General features: G+C 43.9%; 1 protein-coding gene and 1 pseudogene across 5 annotated transcripts in view; both read left to right on the forward strand.

Annotated features, from left to right (window-relative positions):
* The window catches only part of KIAA1549L (KIAA1549 like), a 289,877-nt gene that overhangs the window by 233,949 nt on the left and 40,341 nt on the right, over nt 1–15,587 (forward strand). For all 5 annotated transcript variants that reach the window (XM_066251226.1, XM_066251227.1, XM_066251228.1 and 2 more), the window contains one exon: nt 8,004–8,133. In XM_066251226.1, the coding sequence (XP_066107323.1) occupies nt 8,004–8,133 (130 nt within the window). The remainder of the gene's footprint in view (nt 1–8,003; nt 8,134–15,587) is intronic.
* Nucleotides 12,809–13,743, forward strand: LOC136326945 (calponin-2 pseudogene; annotated as a pseudogene).

Raw genomic sequence — 15,587 nt, forward strand, 5'->3', positions numbered from 1 at the left:
GGATTTTTTTTATTTCTTCTTTGATCTCATTTTTAATCCATTCATTATTTAACAACCTGCTATTTAGTTTCCATGTGTTTGAGAATTTTTGAGCTTTTCTGTTGTGATTCATTTCTAGTTTCATGCCGTTGTGATCAGAGAAAGTGCTTGATATGATTTCAATCTTCTTAAATTTGTTGAGAGCACTTTTGTGCCCTAACATGTGGTCTATCCTAGAGAATGTACCATGAGCACTTGAAAAGAATGTATATTCTGCTGCTTTAGGGTGAAAGGTTCTGAATATATCTATTAAATCGAGTTGATCTAGTGTTTCCAATAAGTCTGCTGTTTCTTTGTTAATTTTCTTTCTTGAGGATCTATCTAGTGATGTTAGTGGGGTATTGAAATCCCCTACTATTATAGTATTGCTGTTGATCTCGCCCTTTAACTCCATCAAAGTCTGCTTTATATATTTGGGTGCTCCTATATTAGGTGCATAGATATTTATAATAGTTATATCTTCCTGTAGGATTACTCCCTTTATCATTATGTAGTGGCCTTCTTTATCTCTTACTATAGCCTTTGTTTTCAAGTCCATTTTGTCTGATATAAGTATTGCTACCCCAGCTTTTTTTTCATTTCCATTTGCATGAAATGTTTTTTTCCATCCTTTTACCTTCAATCTATGTGCCTCTTTTGTTCTAAGGTGTGTCTCTTGTAGACAGCATATATATGGGTCCTGTTTTGTTATCCACGCAGCTACCCTATGTCTTTTGATTGGATCATTTAATCCATTTACATTTAAGGTTATTATTGATATGTAGTTGTTTATTGCCATTTTATTCTTTAAAGCTGTATTCCTTTTTTGCTATATTCTTTTCCCACTTTGATCTGTTTACAACAGGCCCCTTAACATTTCCTGCAGCATTGGTTTGGTTGTAGTGAATTCCTTGAGTTGTTTTTTGTCTGGGAAGCTTTTTATTTCTCCTTTGATTTTAAATGATAGCCTTGCTGGATAAAGTAGTCTTGGTTGTAGGTTCTTGTTCTGCATTACTTTGAATATTTCTTGCCATTTCCTTCTGGCCTCAAGTGTTTCTGTTGAGAAGTCGGATGTCATCCTTATGGGGGCTCCTTTGTAGGTGATAACTTTTTTTCTCTTGCAGCTTTTAATATTTTCTCTTTATCGCTTAGCTTTGGTATTTTAATTATGATGTGTCTTGGTGTAGGTTTCTTTAGGTTTCTCTTTAATGGAGTCCTCTGTGCTTCTTGGACTTGTGAGAGTTTCTCTTGGATTAATTTAGGGAAGTTTTCAGCTATGATATGATTGAACAAAGTCTCTATCCCTTGTTCTTTTTCTTCTTCTTCAGGAACCCCTATGATGCAGATGTTATTTCTCTTCATGTTGTCACAGAGGTCTCTAAGAGTTTCCTCTTACTTTTTGAGTCTCTTTTCTCTTTTCTTCTCTGCTTTCATGCCTTCATTCCAGTTGTCCTCCAACTCGCTGATTCGATCCTCAGCTCTATCTATCCTGTTTTTAATTCCTTCCATTGTGGTCTTTATTTCTGATATTGTATTTGTCATCTCCGACTGATTCTTTTTTATACTTGCTATTTCTTTATTTAGGTGTTCATAATGACCATCCATTGTTGTTCTAAGATCCCTAAGCATCCTTACAATCATTATTTTGAACTCCGCATCTGGAAGTTTGATTATTTCTATATCACTCAGTTCATCTCCTGAAGGTGTCTCTTGTGGTTTCATTTGGATTGCACTTCTTTGTCTTCTCATTGTCTGTTTTTGGGCGTTTTATTTGTAGAGTTGGTTGAGTCTAGGCTTGGTGTTCTGTCTCTGGTTTTGTAGCTCTCTGTTCCTGTTCTATTCTCTTGTTCTCTTCTCTTGTATGGCAATGGCTTTCTGTAGTGTTGTGTTTGGATTCCTTTCTAGTCAAGCCTTTGTATAAGGAGATTGAATAAAACTTTTTTTCTGTAGAGATGCATCTCTGCTGCCTAGCATAGGTTCAGGCCAGATTCCTAAGTCCCTTTCATGACCTGCCGATCTGTGAATGTTTCAATTTTCAGTAAGTGTCTGTTGAAGAAATTACTTAATGACTCTAAAGCACCAAAGATAATGTTATAAATTTTTTGACCAGCACTTGAGTGAGGTGAGAGTAGGAATAGAGGTGAAATTAACAAGAGATGGGATGGAGAAGAAAAGCTTAACAGAGGAAAAGAGAGTGATGGATACTCGGTGAGCTCTGAGGAGTTCTTCTGGTCACGGTTGGCAGTTGACTCCAGAGGCTGCCTCATGGGTTATCTGGTGTCACAGGCTAGGGTTACCTGTTCACTGCCTTTTGCAGCCCAGCTCTCCAGAACCTCCCAGTGACCCAGCCACCTCGAGGCACAGGGGTGGCAGTCATTCTCTCATCCAGAAGCAGCACCAGTAGTCAGAATTTCACCCTGAGATGTAAATGAGTCAAATAAACCACAAAGTTTAGATTCCAGATGTTGACTCATCCTGAAATGTGAAAGAGTTTTCACAGGTTTTCATTTGCAGTCAGACGAAAACTCTATTTTTATGTTATAAACTCTTACCCAGAGACACCAAGTATGTCATATAACTGACACTGTCCGAGGCCAACCCCCTCCCATCCCGTAGGTCCCCTCAGCGCCCACTGGGCCTGTATAGGTCATACATCCTTCTTCCTGCGAGCATCTGTGAATCTGACCTGAGGGCTTTTCTTGGCAGCCCAATGAGAAGTGTCAGGTCGTTAATGTGCCCTGGAGCAGCCTCCATCAATGACAGTTGGGACAGGAGGTATAAGCTATATGCGGTAATAATCACATTTTGTAATTTCTATATCTGATGATTTGACATTTGGGGCCTTGCTGACCTTGAAGACACTGCCCCTCCCAGGGTTGTCTAATGAATTCTCAGAAAGGTAAAGGGCTCACCTGCAAGTACACCTTTCATATGCAAACCAGAAAGCCAGAGCCCAATCCTGCTCTTTAGGGCTCTCACACTCTGGTCCCCACCTTCCTGCCCTAATCACCTCAGCCTGGTACCAGGCCACTAGGGACCACCCCTAGGCCCCAGAGTCTGCTGAAATTACTCACATGATCCAGTCCTAAACTTGCACACCTGCCTTGTCTGGTACTTCCCCCTGTGGCCCTCTGTGCAGGGCATGCCCCTTCTTCTTGGGATCTGTGAATATAACAAACTATCTTTTTAAAAGTTTTTCCGTTAATTTGAGAAAAAGAAAGGGAGGGAGTGCAAGGGAGAGAAGCATCAACTGGTTGTTCCACTTAGTGATTCCATTTAGTTGTACGCTCATTGATTGCTTCTGCTATGTGCCCTGACTGGAGATTGAACCAGCGACCTCGGGATGCTGGGATGTCGCTCTATCCACTGAGCCACCCACCAGTGCCACAAGCTATCTTCTCAATGGCAGCCATCTTCTAAGCTGTTGGTCTTGCCATACCTGAATAAAACAAAACCTACATTTTAAAACAACGTTCTCCCATGTTTTTCCAATGAGTGTGAGGCCCAGTTGCTCAAAACACTAATCTAGTCAATATCATACCATTGATTGGCCTCCTTCCCTTCCCCCTCTCATTTTTCCTCTTCCCAACTTGTGCTTTCTGGAACCCTCTCCCAAATAAACCACCTGCAGTTAAATCATTACAAAGCCTGCTTCTGGGAGAGCCCAACCTAAAGGCAGAGCTGCTCTGATGGAAGCAGGGTCCCTTCTTCCTCCTCCTCCTCCTCCTCCTCCTCCTCCTCCTCCTCCTCCTCCTCCTCCTCCTCAGATGGAGGACTACATAGCTCCAGTTTATCTTTATGGAACCCTAGGGTTTCAGAGAACACAGCTTGGGAACTACTTTCTTAAATTATAATGATATTTAAAAGCCCCTAAGAATCCAAATAAAATGTATCATGATCTACCCAGCAACTATTTTCAGAAGTAAAAAGCCTACTTTTCAAGTTTGCAAGTTTCTAAATTTATTAACTTTTAAGGAATATAGCAAAACACCAACAAGAAAGTGATACACCTCAAGGAACTCTATTTGATTAAGATATGTAATTTCTCTTCTGAGAGCCTAATTATTTCTAAATAGTTCCTTGCACACCCTGCACACTCTGACGGTCTGGTCAGTTGAGAGCCGTGCTAATCAGCAGCCTTTAAGCTGTGTATCATGATGCAGCCTTGTCTTTGACGGTAAAGGAGACTGAAGTGTGCTCCAGCGTCTAATCTCTCACCCACATTCACAGCGCCTGAAAGGGCTTACGCAGTCTAACTATTGTATTTCTAATACTTCCAAAATAACCTGGTTAAATGTCAATTACTAATCCTACTATTTTCTCCCCGACCACCCTTATTAGTAAATCTTTTCTAAATAGGCTAATTAGCTGTCTCAGGACAGCTGTGAAATCTGCATTTTTTAAAAAAATGCTTTGTAATTAGGTCAAGGATGAGAATTCTTTGGGATCTCTCTTAAAGTGTGAATCACTCAAAACAGATTCTGTTTTACAAAGTTGTGCTCTGTTCCTAAAGGAAGCCTCTAATTGCAGATAACTGTAGGGCATAGTTTATTATTGTTGGGTTTAAGCTTTTATATTAGTCAGGATTATTTTGGTTGCAAATGATGGAAATCTAGTACAAACTTGGGAAATAAAAGGGAATGTATTATTGAACATAAGTGAAAGGTCAAGGTGTCGGGCGTGGCTAGATCCAAGGGATCATACAATGTCTCCCATATTTATCGTGCTCTCTCTTCACTCTTTCCTGGGTTCTTTTCAGGCATGCTCTTACCTCATAGTGGCAAACTGGCTGCCAGCACATCTAGGCTTATATCCCATCTTCTTAGAAATCTCAAAGCCAAGAGAATGCCTGTTTCCTGGTTGCTCTAGCCAAAGTCCCAGACTCAGTCTCATTGGACCAACTCATGTGCCTACCCTCTGACCAATCGATGTGGCCATGGGGATGTGGTGCTGCGATTAGGCAGCCTGAGTCATATGCCAATCTATGGAGGAAGGGAACGCCACAGTGAACATCATATGGGTATCAGGCAAGCAGAGACCGCAGGTGCTCTTTAAATAGGTATAAGCTCCTCATGGTGAGGGAATAGTGTCTATTAGTTTCAGTTTTATTCCCTAGGCCAGCATTTTTTTATCTTTTTCTTCTCATGGCACACATAAACTAATTACTAAAATTCTGTGGCACACGAAAAAAAATATTTTTTTGCCAATCTGACCAAAAAAAAAGGTACAATTTTGATTTATTCACACACCAGATGGCTACTGTTGTGTGTGGCTGTTGTCATTTTATTTGACAGTGTAAGGGAAAAGAGGTCAGTGTCCCTAACTAAATGGTCAGGTGTTGCAGCATACCTGTGTACCTGCCACGACACACGGGTTGAAAATCATAGCCTTAGGCTAATTGCAAGGGTAGTGTTTTGCTTGGGGAGTTCTGATGTCTGTTCTAGAGTAACAGGGTGTGACTGTCAGGCTGTGACTATCAGGGCGTATGATCGTGAAAAGGCATGTGTACCTGCCAGGGTCCTGGTTTTCTCCACAGCCTCTGGGAATAAACACTGCAGCCTTTTCACCTTCAACCCGTGAATGGATGGATAGTCTTAGAAACAAGATGCAACACAGGTAGTATCCGGGGAGTCCTCTGAGGGTAGATGCTCTGAAATGCAGGTTATTTACAAAGGGGAACTTGGTGTTGGATGAGAAGGAAATCGGTGATGTTATCCCTCCTTTGTCACTCTGCAGGATCAGGTGAAAGTCACCCGTCCCCAGGGGGCCTCACTACCCGCTTGTAAGGTTACCTCTTGTGGAGAAAGAAGCACAACCACAGCCTTCACTTGTTGCTAGCTTTTGTTTTTGTTTTTTCCCTCCTCATAAAAATCCCTGTAATGACAAGTGGAAACGCGACAGAGGTGACCAGTGAATGCATTTCCAAGGAGGGAGCTGAGTGGAGCCTCTGAACATGCTACTCGCTGGGACTGAGATGCTTTGTGCCCAGTTGGGCATGTGACTGCTTCCAAATAGGTCCTGGCTGAAATGTCACCTCTCCTGAGAAGCCTTCCCTGGCCATCCTATCTAAAGTCGTCCCCCTCCTCATCACCCTCTGTCACATCTTCTTGTTTATCTTTTTTCTTTTGTTTTACATGAATATAAGGCTTTCGTTGCCAATAATAATATACTTTATGGTTGATTAAATATACACACATAGAGGAATATCACATGTATTTATACCAAACCTGTAGAAAACTTTTATTATGTTATTTGAGACAAACTGACAACAACTGTCGGGAAGCAAAATCACAACAGATTGAAAAATGCTCCAGAGAATGGCAGTTTCGCAACTTATTTTATACATTAGAATCAAAGGAGGAGGCAATAAGGGATTACATCAGTGGTCCCCAACTCCCGGGCCATGGACTAATACCGGTCCGTGGGCCATTTGGTACCGGTCCGCAGAGAAAGAATAAATAACTTACATTATTTCCGTTTTATTTATATGTAAGTCTGAACAATGTTTTATTTTTTAAAAATGACCAGATTCCCTCTGTTACATCCGTCTAAGACTTACTCTTGACGCTTGTCTCGGTCACGTGATACATTTATCCGTCCCACCCTAAAGGCCGGTTCGTGAAAATATTTTCTGACATTAAACTGGTCCATGGCCCAAAAAAGGTTGGGGACCACTGGGTTACATGAAATCCATGGGGGATAGATCAGGGAGGTGGAGAAAGCACAGTGGGGAAATCTCTGGGACTGGATAAAAAGTAAAACGAGAAACGAATACCCATGTACTTCTTTTACGTTGGTGGGTGTAGGATAATTAACAGTTAACAGTTCACGTGATAACAATAACAGTGACGGGCTCTGGGGTCCCTGCTCTGGTGGGAGGTTGTGCCCTGATGGGTCTGGAAAAAGGAAATTATCTGACATTACATAGGTATGTTACTGTATATGCAAAAAGACAATAGACAGGCTCAGTTAAGGTTAAGATTGACTTTTGTCAAGGAAGATATATTGGCCTAAGTTAGGATGACCTGCTGTGACTTACTTTAAAGTTAGGAAGTTTTCATTTCAGACCATCCTATGTGATTACTTCCGGTCTCTGAATTCATAAGGCTGCCATGCAGGCCACCCCTGAGCTTGTCAGGTTCAGTATGTGACCCTTTGTTCATCCACAAAAGAGTTCCCCCTGATATTTCCAGTACCCATCTGACATCATAGTTATTACATAACTGACTATACTTCCTATACTGTACTTGGCATTCCCATGACTATTCTGTAACTACCAATCTGTACTTCTCATCTCCTTGTTCATCTTAATAGCACTTATCACTCTGAAATTATCATGTGGATTATCTGTCACTTTCAATAAAATGTAAGCCCTGTCTTGCTCATTATGAATCTTTCTCATAATGAACATAGTGGCTGAAACATAGTAGGTACTCAGACCAATGGACAGATGAGCCCCAAATTGCCGCTTGGTTTATGGCTCCTTGGCCCAGAAGGGAAACCACTGTGGTGAAGGTAGAAAAGAAAATCTATCAATGTGGCAGAATTAAGCATCCTTTTAGCCTCGGGGTTTATTAACCCACCATGGAATTAGAACGATTAAAAGGAACAGGATGCTGCTGAGTCAACAGTCAACAAAAGGAAGTTTGTTCTTCCAGTGTTAGCTGTCTTACAGGGTCAAGGGACATCCTGGCCTTGCCATTAGCAGGATTTTAGATGAGGCTGCAATGTTGCAATTGATCATAATTACCATAGGAAAGAGCATTTACAATTCAGCCTAATGGTTACAGCAGTGAGGTGGGGGGGGATCTTTATTCCACTATTTGTATGGCCTCTGATAGCTGGGGAACAAATCCCACCAATTCTAACATTTGTGAGGCAAATCCAACCAAAGCCTTCATTGGTTGCCTGTATTTTGGATCAGTGGAGAATTCCATCTGTCAGGGCATTTGCTGCATCATAACAGTTGTTGAAATTTTCTACAGGCAACAGACGAAGAACTCCGTCTACCGAAGCCGGCAGTCTCTGAATAGCCCAAGCCCAGGGGAAACAGAGATGGACCTTCTGGTGACTCGGGAGCGACCCCGGCGTGGGATTCGTAACAGTGGCTATGATGTAAGTCTCTAGTGGCCCAAGGTAAATACGAGCTTTTCTTTCCCTGAAAGCAAAAGGGACAGAGCATTCCCTGTGTTTCAGTATATTTGTGAAATTCAAAAATGCAGTAAAATATCCTTTTATTACTCCTTATTACCTATTTTGCAAAGTAAGACTACTTGGAATCGCCAGAGTAATAATTTATTGCTCAAAAGAGCTCAATTTCTAAATTCAATCATTTATGAATAGTATAGTATTGACCTTAAACTCAACAGTGATTCCAAATGTCCTTAATAGTTTCCCCTCTGTTCTTAGAAACTTAGCATGAACCATGGCCATGGGTTAGAATTCATTTGAATATATAGGCTTCTTTTAGTTCATAGCAATATTGAGAAGTTGGATTTGTTCCTGATTTCATAACTCGTCAGTGTGCCGTGGAAACAATGAGATGTCAACAGAGTGATTTGGTGATTTCCTATGATGAAGTACATGGTTTGTGCAGTGATGGCCGCAAACTGCAAAAATTCTGCTAATCCCATCAAACTTCCCCTGGTTATGAGTTTCAGTTTAGTGCCTCACATCAAGTTGTGTGCATCCTGTGACGTGTCATTGCACCTGTGAGTTGCACTTGCGTGAATGACACCCTGCTGAGATACAACTTCATCCTGCCCAGAATTTCAAATGGTTTTGAATGTGCTCTTAGATCTTATGAAAAGTGTTTCTTTTCCATTCTCTTCAAATGTTTCTCTTATTAAAAATAAAATACTTCCCCTGATTGATTAATGTCACCCCATTAAAATTAATAATAAAATAAAATAAAATAAAAAATTTCCTGTACCAAGAGTTGTAATTCAAATATGTCTGGATAAAGTTTTGTTATAATTTGTGAGATTGCAATTTGAAAATGACATTTGCTTTCTTAAATATGCCATGCTAATTTAAAGGCAAGAAGATTCCCCCCCCCCCACCTCGGAATTAGACATTGTTTTCTACAAAAGCTAAAAATGGGTTTTTTAAATGGCTCAATTAAAAACAGAGATATTCTACCTAATTTAAATTTCTAACTACTTTTTTTTACATTTCAACTTGATGTTTGTGTTGGTGATGCTATCCTTATCTTGTATTTATTTATTTTTAATATAAGACAGTTTGCTAGCTTAGTTTTATAAAAGTCTAGATGCTTTGGGCAAATCATCTTTTGCCTCCAGGTTATTCAACATTAATTTTTCTCCACATAAAGGTATTTCTTATACCAAACTCAGTCATCAGTTTCTATAATCAGCCTGTGGTTAAATATTGGGCAGTTGAGTTTTCCAGTTAACCTCTCCTATCAAACATCCTTCCTGGATGTTTGTAGTTTGGAGACCTTTTTCTTCTGCTAGGGCGGATCTCAGGTGTGACCGGATTCTGAAGTTATGTTAAGATTAGTAATTCTGGGTTTCTTAGGAGATTCTAGGCGCAGGAATTTCTACTATTTGAGGAAATAAGCCAGAGATTTCCCTATTGGTTTTGAAAAGAGAACATTGCAGATATTTTTCAACCACTGTGCTATGAATTAGTGTATTCACTTCATACTTGGGACTGTTGTGTTACTAAATTACTTAGATGGAGAGAGATGATTTTTAAAAGGAAGTTACTCACCCCTCACAAACATGTATAAGTATTTCAATCACAGATTACTTTAGGAAGGCACTAATAGATTTTTAAAAATACACATTTCTTTGAGGCATGCATGTGATCTCAGAAACGTAGGCAAATAAAATATGTTTCCATAAGAGAAAATGATCATTTAGGGAACAATTCTAAGAACTTAGATTGTTGGCTATAAGAATGAAATTGTTCCCTATATCGCCTCCTGTTTTCTGTTCTAATCATGTGAAAAGCAGATACTATTTACTGACTGCACTGTGTAGACAAGGCCGTATTCTGGTCTTTCTGTGTGTGTTGTCTCATTGAATTTGTCAAGTCCCCTGTTGGCTAGCTACATTCATTATGCCCATTGTCTAAATGGGAGAACCAAGGCACAGAGCAGTGACATGATTTGTCTGCCCACCTCCGGAGCCCATTCCTTTAATCACCATGCAGTATGACTGCCATCTATACCCACCACACTAAACATCTGTCCTCACATGACATAATATCTGTACTGTATCTCTGACTCTCTCGAAGAGTCTCAATGACAGGTCTCACAGAATTCTCGCCTGGATAACTCACACAAGCAAACACACGGACCAGCAGATAAAGTAGAAAAAGAGAAGAATCATAGTTTTAAACAGTGCATTCATTTTCTGAGCGCTTGATTTTCCAAAAATGCCAGGGCACCCTTGGCAAAAGGATCCATCAGCCCAGCAGTGAACATGGCCTTCAGTTGGAAACATGGCAATCTTCCTACTGAGTCTGAGGATCCTGAAGCCAGGCCAAAATTTCTAGTCATTTCTGCCAGATTAGGGAACACCAGGGGGACCTGCTCCTTGACATGGAAGAATCAAAAGCCATGGGAGATTGATTTTATTGTGAATTTTTTCCAAAGTTGACTATTTTAGGGTCCCAACAGTAAAGGCTGCATGTAAAACTAAGTGAATGACTAAGCAAACAAACACATGCTCCGCAGGAACATCTAAGCCCCCGGGACTGATGGCAGATGGGACTGTTTCAGAATTTTTCTCTAGCTCAGGAGATGTTAGGGCCCGCACAGGCAAGCCTCTTTCCAAAGGGCTTGGGAATCGGTGTGCTATGCAAGCATTTCCAACCTCCTAGCCACCCGAACCACCAAGGTATGCAACACACTCCCGGCAGTAACTGTGGCTCAGTCGGGTAGTAATATTCTAGGAGGAGGCACTCCCTTTAAAAGAATGCATGATTTTAGAAAGATGTCCAAAATCGATCACTCCTAAAAGGCCATACCCTGTCATTAAACCAGCTTTGGCATTGAAGTTCATTCCTCCCGGCACATAAAGAGGGTAGAAGAGATACTGTCAGCTTAATATTTAAGAGCAAAAAATATCTCTGCTTTAAAGTATTTTTAAATGTTATTTTCCAAATAAAAGTCATAGAAAATAATGAATTAGTAAAGAAAAGAAAATGGGCCAATGTGAATTCTCAGGCAGAAGAAAAACCCAAGTGATTCTTCCTATATCAGCCAAATTAATAACCTCTGTATGTGGATGATGAATCAGCCTTCGCTTCCAAAGGATAAGTAATAATCAGATCATTCTCCAGAAATAAAAATGCACCTCCTCAGCCTTGATTTGTGTTTGGAGTTTAAAAATCTTTGACGGGAATGGGGTCAGCTATGTGCCTTGGCTGTGAAGGAGACAAAGTGGATTGTCTGAATGACAACTTTGAAAATAAATGCTGACCTTTTAGAAGGAGAGACTTCGGCAAGCTGTAGCCCTGGGATGCTCTCCAGCACTTTGTCCAGGGTTCCACCCCCTGGAGGTACCCACAGCGCATTTGCATTCGTGGCAGAGTGGCGGGCTCAGACCCTAAAATGTGAGCCGTGGGTTGAAAATGTTAAGGAGGATGATTGGTCCATCAATGCATCTCAGAAGCGAGATTGAAGGCCCTGCTGTAGCCATTTACAGTCATGGGTTCTCATTCCAGAGGCGTTCTTCAGGGAGAGGTTTTGAAACCTTAGTAAACACTAGCTGATTTTACAACTGAAAAGTATATGTAAATCTATAAAAGAAAGGGAGGGGTACTATATCAGGCAAATGTCAACTGCAGAAAGCAGAAGACATTAAGCCATTTAAACGGACAAAAAATGACTCTAAGGAATTAGGTGCTGCCCAGGCCATGGGAGGGCTGGATGAATGTTCCAGAAAGACTGAACAAAACCAGAGGGCAGCTCTAAGGAGGCACTGCTGCCCCTGCCCCCAGCAGGAGGGTGGGGAAGCAGGTTGCCCTGGATCTGACGGGGAGCAGAAAGATGGACCCTGCCTCGTGTCCTCTGTCCAAACCACACACCAGTGCACCTGATTAACAGCCTGGTGCTTCAGCCACAGCCGCCGCCTCCTGGAGGGCCTGAAGTGTGTGTAGCTTAGCTGGTCAGCCTCAGCACTGCAGGAGTGCATGCTGCAGAGAGGTTCCCAAATGCGGGTCCCCTGTCCTCACCGTGGCTACCAGGAAAAAGGGAGACAGGGGAATTACCAGGCAGAGTAGTACTGGGAAGCGGTTGGAGGAATTAGTGAAGGGAAGTAAAGCAAGGGGGAAGATGGAAGCATGGCTCCAAGCTCAGTGCCTAGCCACCTGCCGGAGGCCCGGGTGCATTGTGTTGTGTGCAATGGGGTGTTTATCTTGCTGGCCTCTCTTGGCTGACAAAGCAGCCATCTCCCTCTGTTCCAGGTGAACAGTGGTTCCTGGAAGGAGGCCAAAGAATTGGAACAGTTGTTTTGATGGGTTCCATTTGCAGGGGAATGAAATATGATCTGGAAAGCCCCTGACTGCTGCAATAGCTTTTAGCAAGCCTGGGCCTTGTAGATAAATGTATAAATCCTAGCATTAATGGGAGTTTCTCCCGTTCACCCACTTCTGCCCCTCCCCCAGTATCTTGCCGCTTTGGCGTGAAGGTTGGAGACCAGGGCAAAGTACAGCAATGTCCTGGCACCACATGGTGTTCCCAGTTAAGGGTATAATCAACTTTTGGTTTTACTGAGAGGCAAATGGTTGGATTCGGGAGCACATCACCACCGCTGGCATGAGCCCCACATGGTTCAACAATGGGCCCTTGTACAGGCTCTTGGCTGAGGTCAGGAACCAGTCCTATCCAAATATGACCCACAGAAGGAGGTGGAACTCAACAGCTGGATCGAGGGACTCACAGGCCTATTGGTCCTGACTTCTAGAAGGGTCTGAAGGAAGGCATTATCCTCTGCTCACTCATGAATGAGCTGCATCTGGGCTCCGTACCCAAGATGAACCACTCCGAGCAAAACTGCCACCAGCTAGGAAACCTCCCCACTTAATCAAGGCCATGGTCAGCTACGGCATGAACTCCATAGACCTGCTCGAGGCCAATGACCTGTTTGCCAGTGGGAACGTGACTCGGGTGCAGGTGTCTCTTCCAGCTCTGACAGGGAAGGCCAAGACCAGGTGGCTGCAGAGTGGTGCGGACATGGGCATCAGGTACTCGGAGAAGCAGGAGCGGGACTTTGATGACATCACCATGAAGGCGGGCCAGTGCGTCACTGGGATCCAGATGGGCATCAACAAGTGTCCCAGCCAGTCAAGCATGACAGCATATGGCACAAGAAGGCATCTGCACGACCCCAAGAACTATATCCTGCCACCCATAGACCACTCAACCATCAGCCTGCAAATGGGCACCAGCCAGGTGGACATGATGGCTCCCAGAACCCAGCAGCACATCTGTGACACCAACCTGGGGAGCGACAAATGTGACAACTCTTCCATGTTTCTGCAGAGGGCTACGTGCAGGGCACCAACCAGAGCAGCTGGGTCTTTGGCCTGGACCAGCAGATCTATAGCCCCAGGTACTGCCCACAAGGCCCAGTGGCTGACAGGGCTCCAGGGTCAGCTAGCAACTGCCCCAGCCCAAGGAAGGGAGGCAGGCTACTAAGGCTCCCCTTGTGGGGTATCTCTCCACGTCATCACCCCATCTGGGATTTTTGATTTTTCTGTTTTAATCTTGTTTTTCTATGTGTTCACGTGCTTCCAGCTGAGGGTCTGTAAAGGCCAGATCCAGATGTGCCTGGTGGTGGTGGGGGACTGCAAGGGCCACATCAAGGTAGCAAATTTCCCAGCAGGCTTGGGGCCAAGTCGTAGGGAGAAGAAGAAACCTGTGCAGGGAGGGAAACTGGCCCCAGTGGCTTCTGGTTGCTTCTGCCCCTCTTCCCTTACTCCGCTGATCAGCTTGTGGCTCCTGTATCCACAGAAGTTTCCAGCAGTTTTAACAAAATCAAATTAATTCTTTTTGGTAGGGGAATGGGGTGGGGATGGCGGGAGTGGGTGCTGGGAAGGAAGTCCCCTGGGAGAACGCCAAGCCACAGCCCCCAGATATTGTAGTCATTGTGAGGGGCTGGATTTCCCCAGGACCCTCCCGGTGACCCAGTGAGGAGACGGAGGCCCAGAAAGGACAGTGGAGTCCTGAGTGGTTGAGGAAAGCCAGACCCCATCCCTCCCATACTTGTCCCCTGCCCCCCACCCACTTACCCCGGTCCTGCCAGGACCAGCCACATCCAGGAGCCCTGGGACCTCGAGTACCAACTGTGGACTAAAGGCAATAAACCTCTTTTTAGGGAAAAAAGGGAAAAGGTTGGATTTGGGGATTTCATCCTTCACCTCAACTTGCTTGTTGCCCTCTGAACTAGGTGCCCTTGTATCAACCCTGCCCCCGCCATCACCCCCTTAGCGTCCCACCTAGAACTGTGACACCTGTGTCTCCCTCCTACAGGAGCCTTCCATTTCTTTATCCTACCTCTGCCAGCTGGTTTAAGCTGCTAATCACCCAGGCTCCATCTGTTATCTCAAGTTAATTTATAGTACATTGTATTTTAACAGGGGCTTTTTATTGAAAGAAAATATACGATCATCTGAAATCAGGGTCCCTCACTGAGCCTGAGGCAAAGAGGTGGGGGTGTTTGATGGGGAAGCAGACTTTTGGGTGCAGTCCAGACCTCACCAGGCTGGTGGCTGCCCAGAAAGATACGTGTTAACGCCACAAAGACAGAGGCCCCTCGACAAGTGGGGAGCAGGAGGTGGATTCTGGCTGGCAGGTTTGGGAGGGAGCGGGCCAGGTTTCCGGAGGGCCCAGTGACCTCCCCTGCAGGCCTAGGACCTCCCTCCCGTGCAGGCAGCTCCCCACTGGGCAGGACACTCTCCTTGTGAGTGCACAGGTGCCATCTGCTCGTTCTCTCTGATTGCCTCGGGTCTGGAAGCGGCCTGTTCCTGCTCTTGGTGCCCGCCTACCCTCCTGCTTCTCCTGGACTCAGACCCCATAGCCTCTTGCCAGGGTTGCCAGCATGCTCTTGGTATGAACACCTGTAGGGGAAGGGGAGGAAGCAGGGTTGGGCAGAGTTCAAAGCTGGGCTATGGAACAGATGCTGCAAGGTCTCAGCCGATCCCACAGGAGCCCTGGAGTTTACATGGCCCTGCAGAGCTGTCCTGAGTAACGAGGGCAATTCCCAGTTGATAGCTGAGGGCGGGTAGCTGGCAGTGTGCCCAGAAGCCGGGCAATACATTCTATGGTCCTGAGTAGCACGGCCCAGTGTCCTCTCTACCCCAGTCCCTCCCAACCCTGGTTCTCCTTGGCCCCCATGTGGCGAATGAGAACACCCCTTGGGAATTGCTATCCCTTTCATTTCCTCCAGCAAACATTTATTGAGTGCAGTGGAATCACTGCATCAAATTTGCATTGACCACAGGAAAATTCAACAACAACAGGCCTTGAAAGACAAAGGTGAAAATTTAAATAGTGCAAAAAAAAATATGTCTTGCATATATTCTGCTCATATTAT

The sequence above is a fragment of the Saccopteryx bilineata genome, chromosome 1, assembly GCF_036850765.1.
Source record: "Saccopteryx bilineata isolate mSacBil1 chromosome 1, mSacBil1_pri_phased_curated, whole genome shotgun sequence".
NCBI classification, from domain to species: domain Eukaryota; kingdom Metazoa; phylum Chordata; class Mammalia; order Chiroptera; family Emballonuridae; genus Saccopteryx; species Saccopteryx bilineata.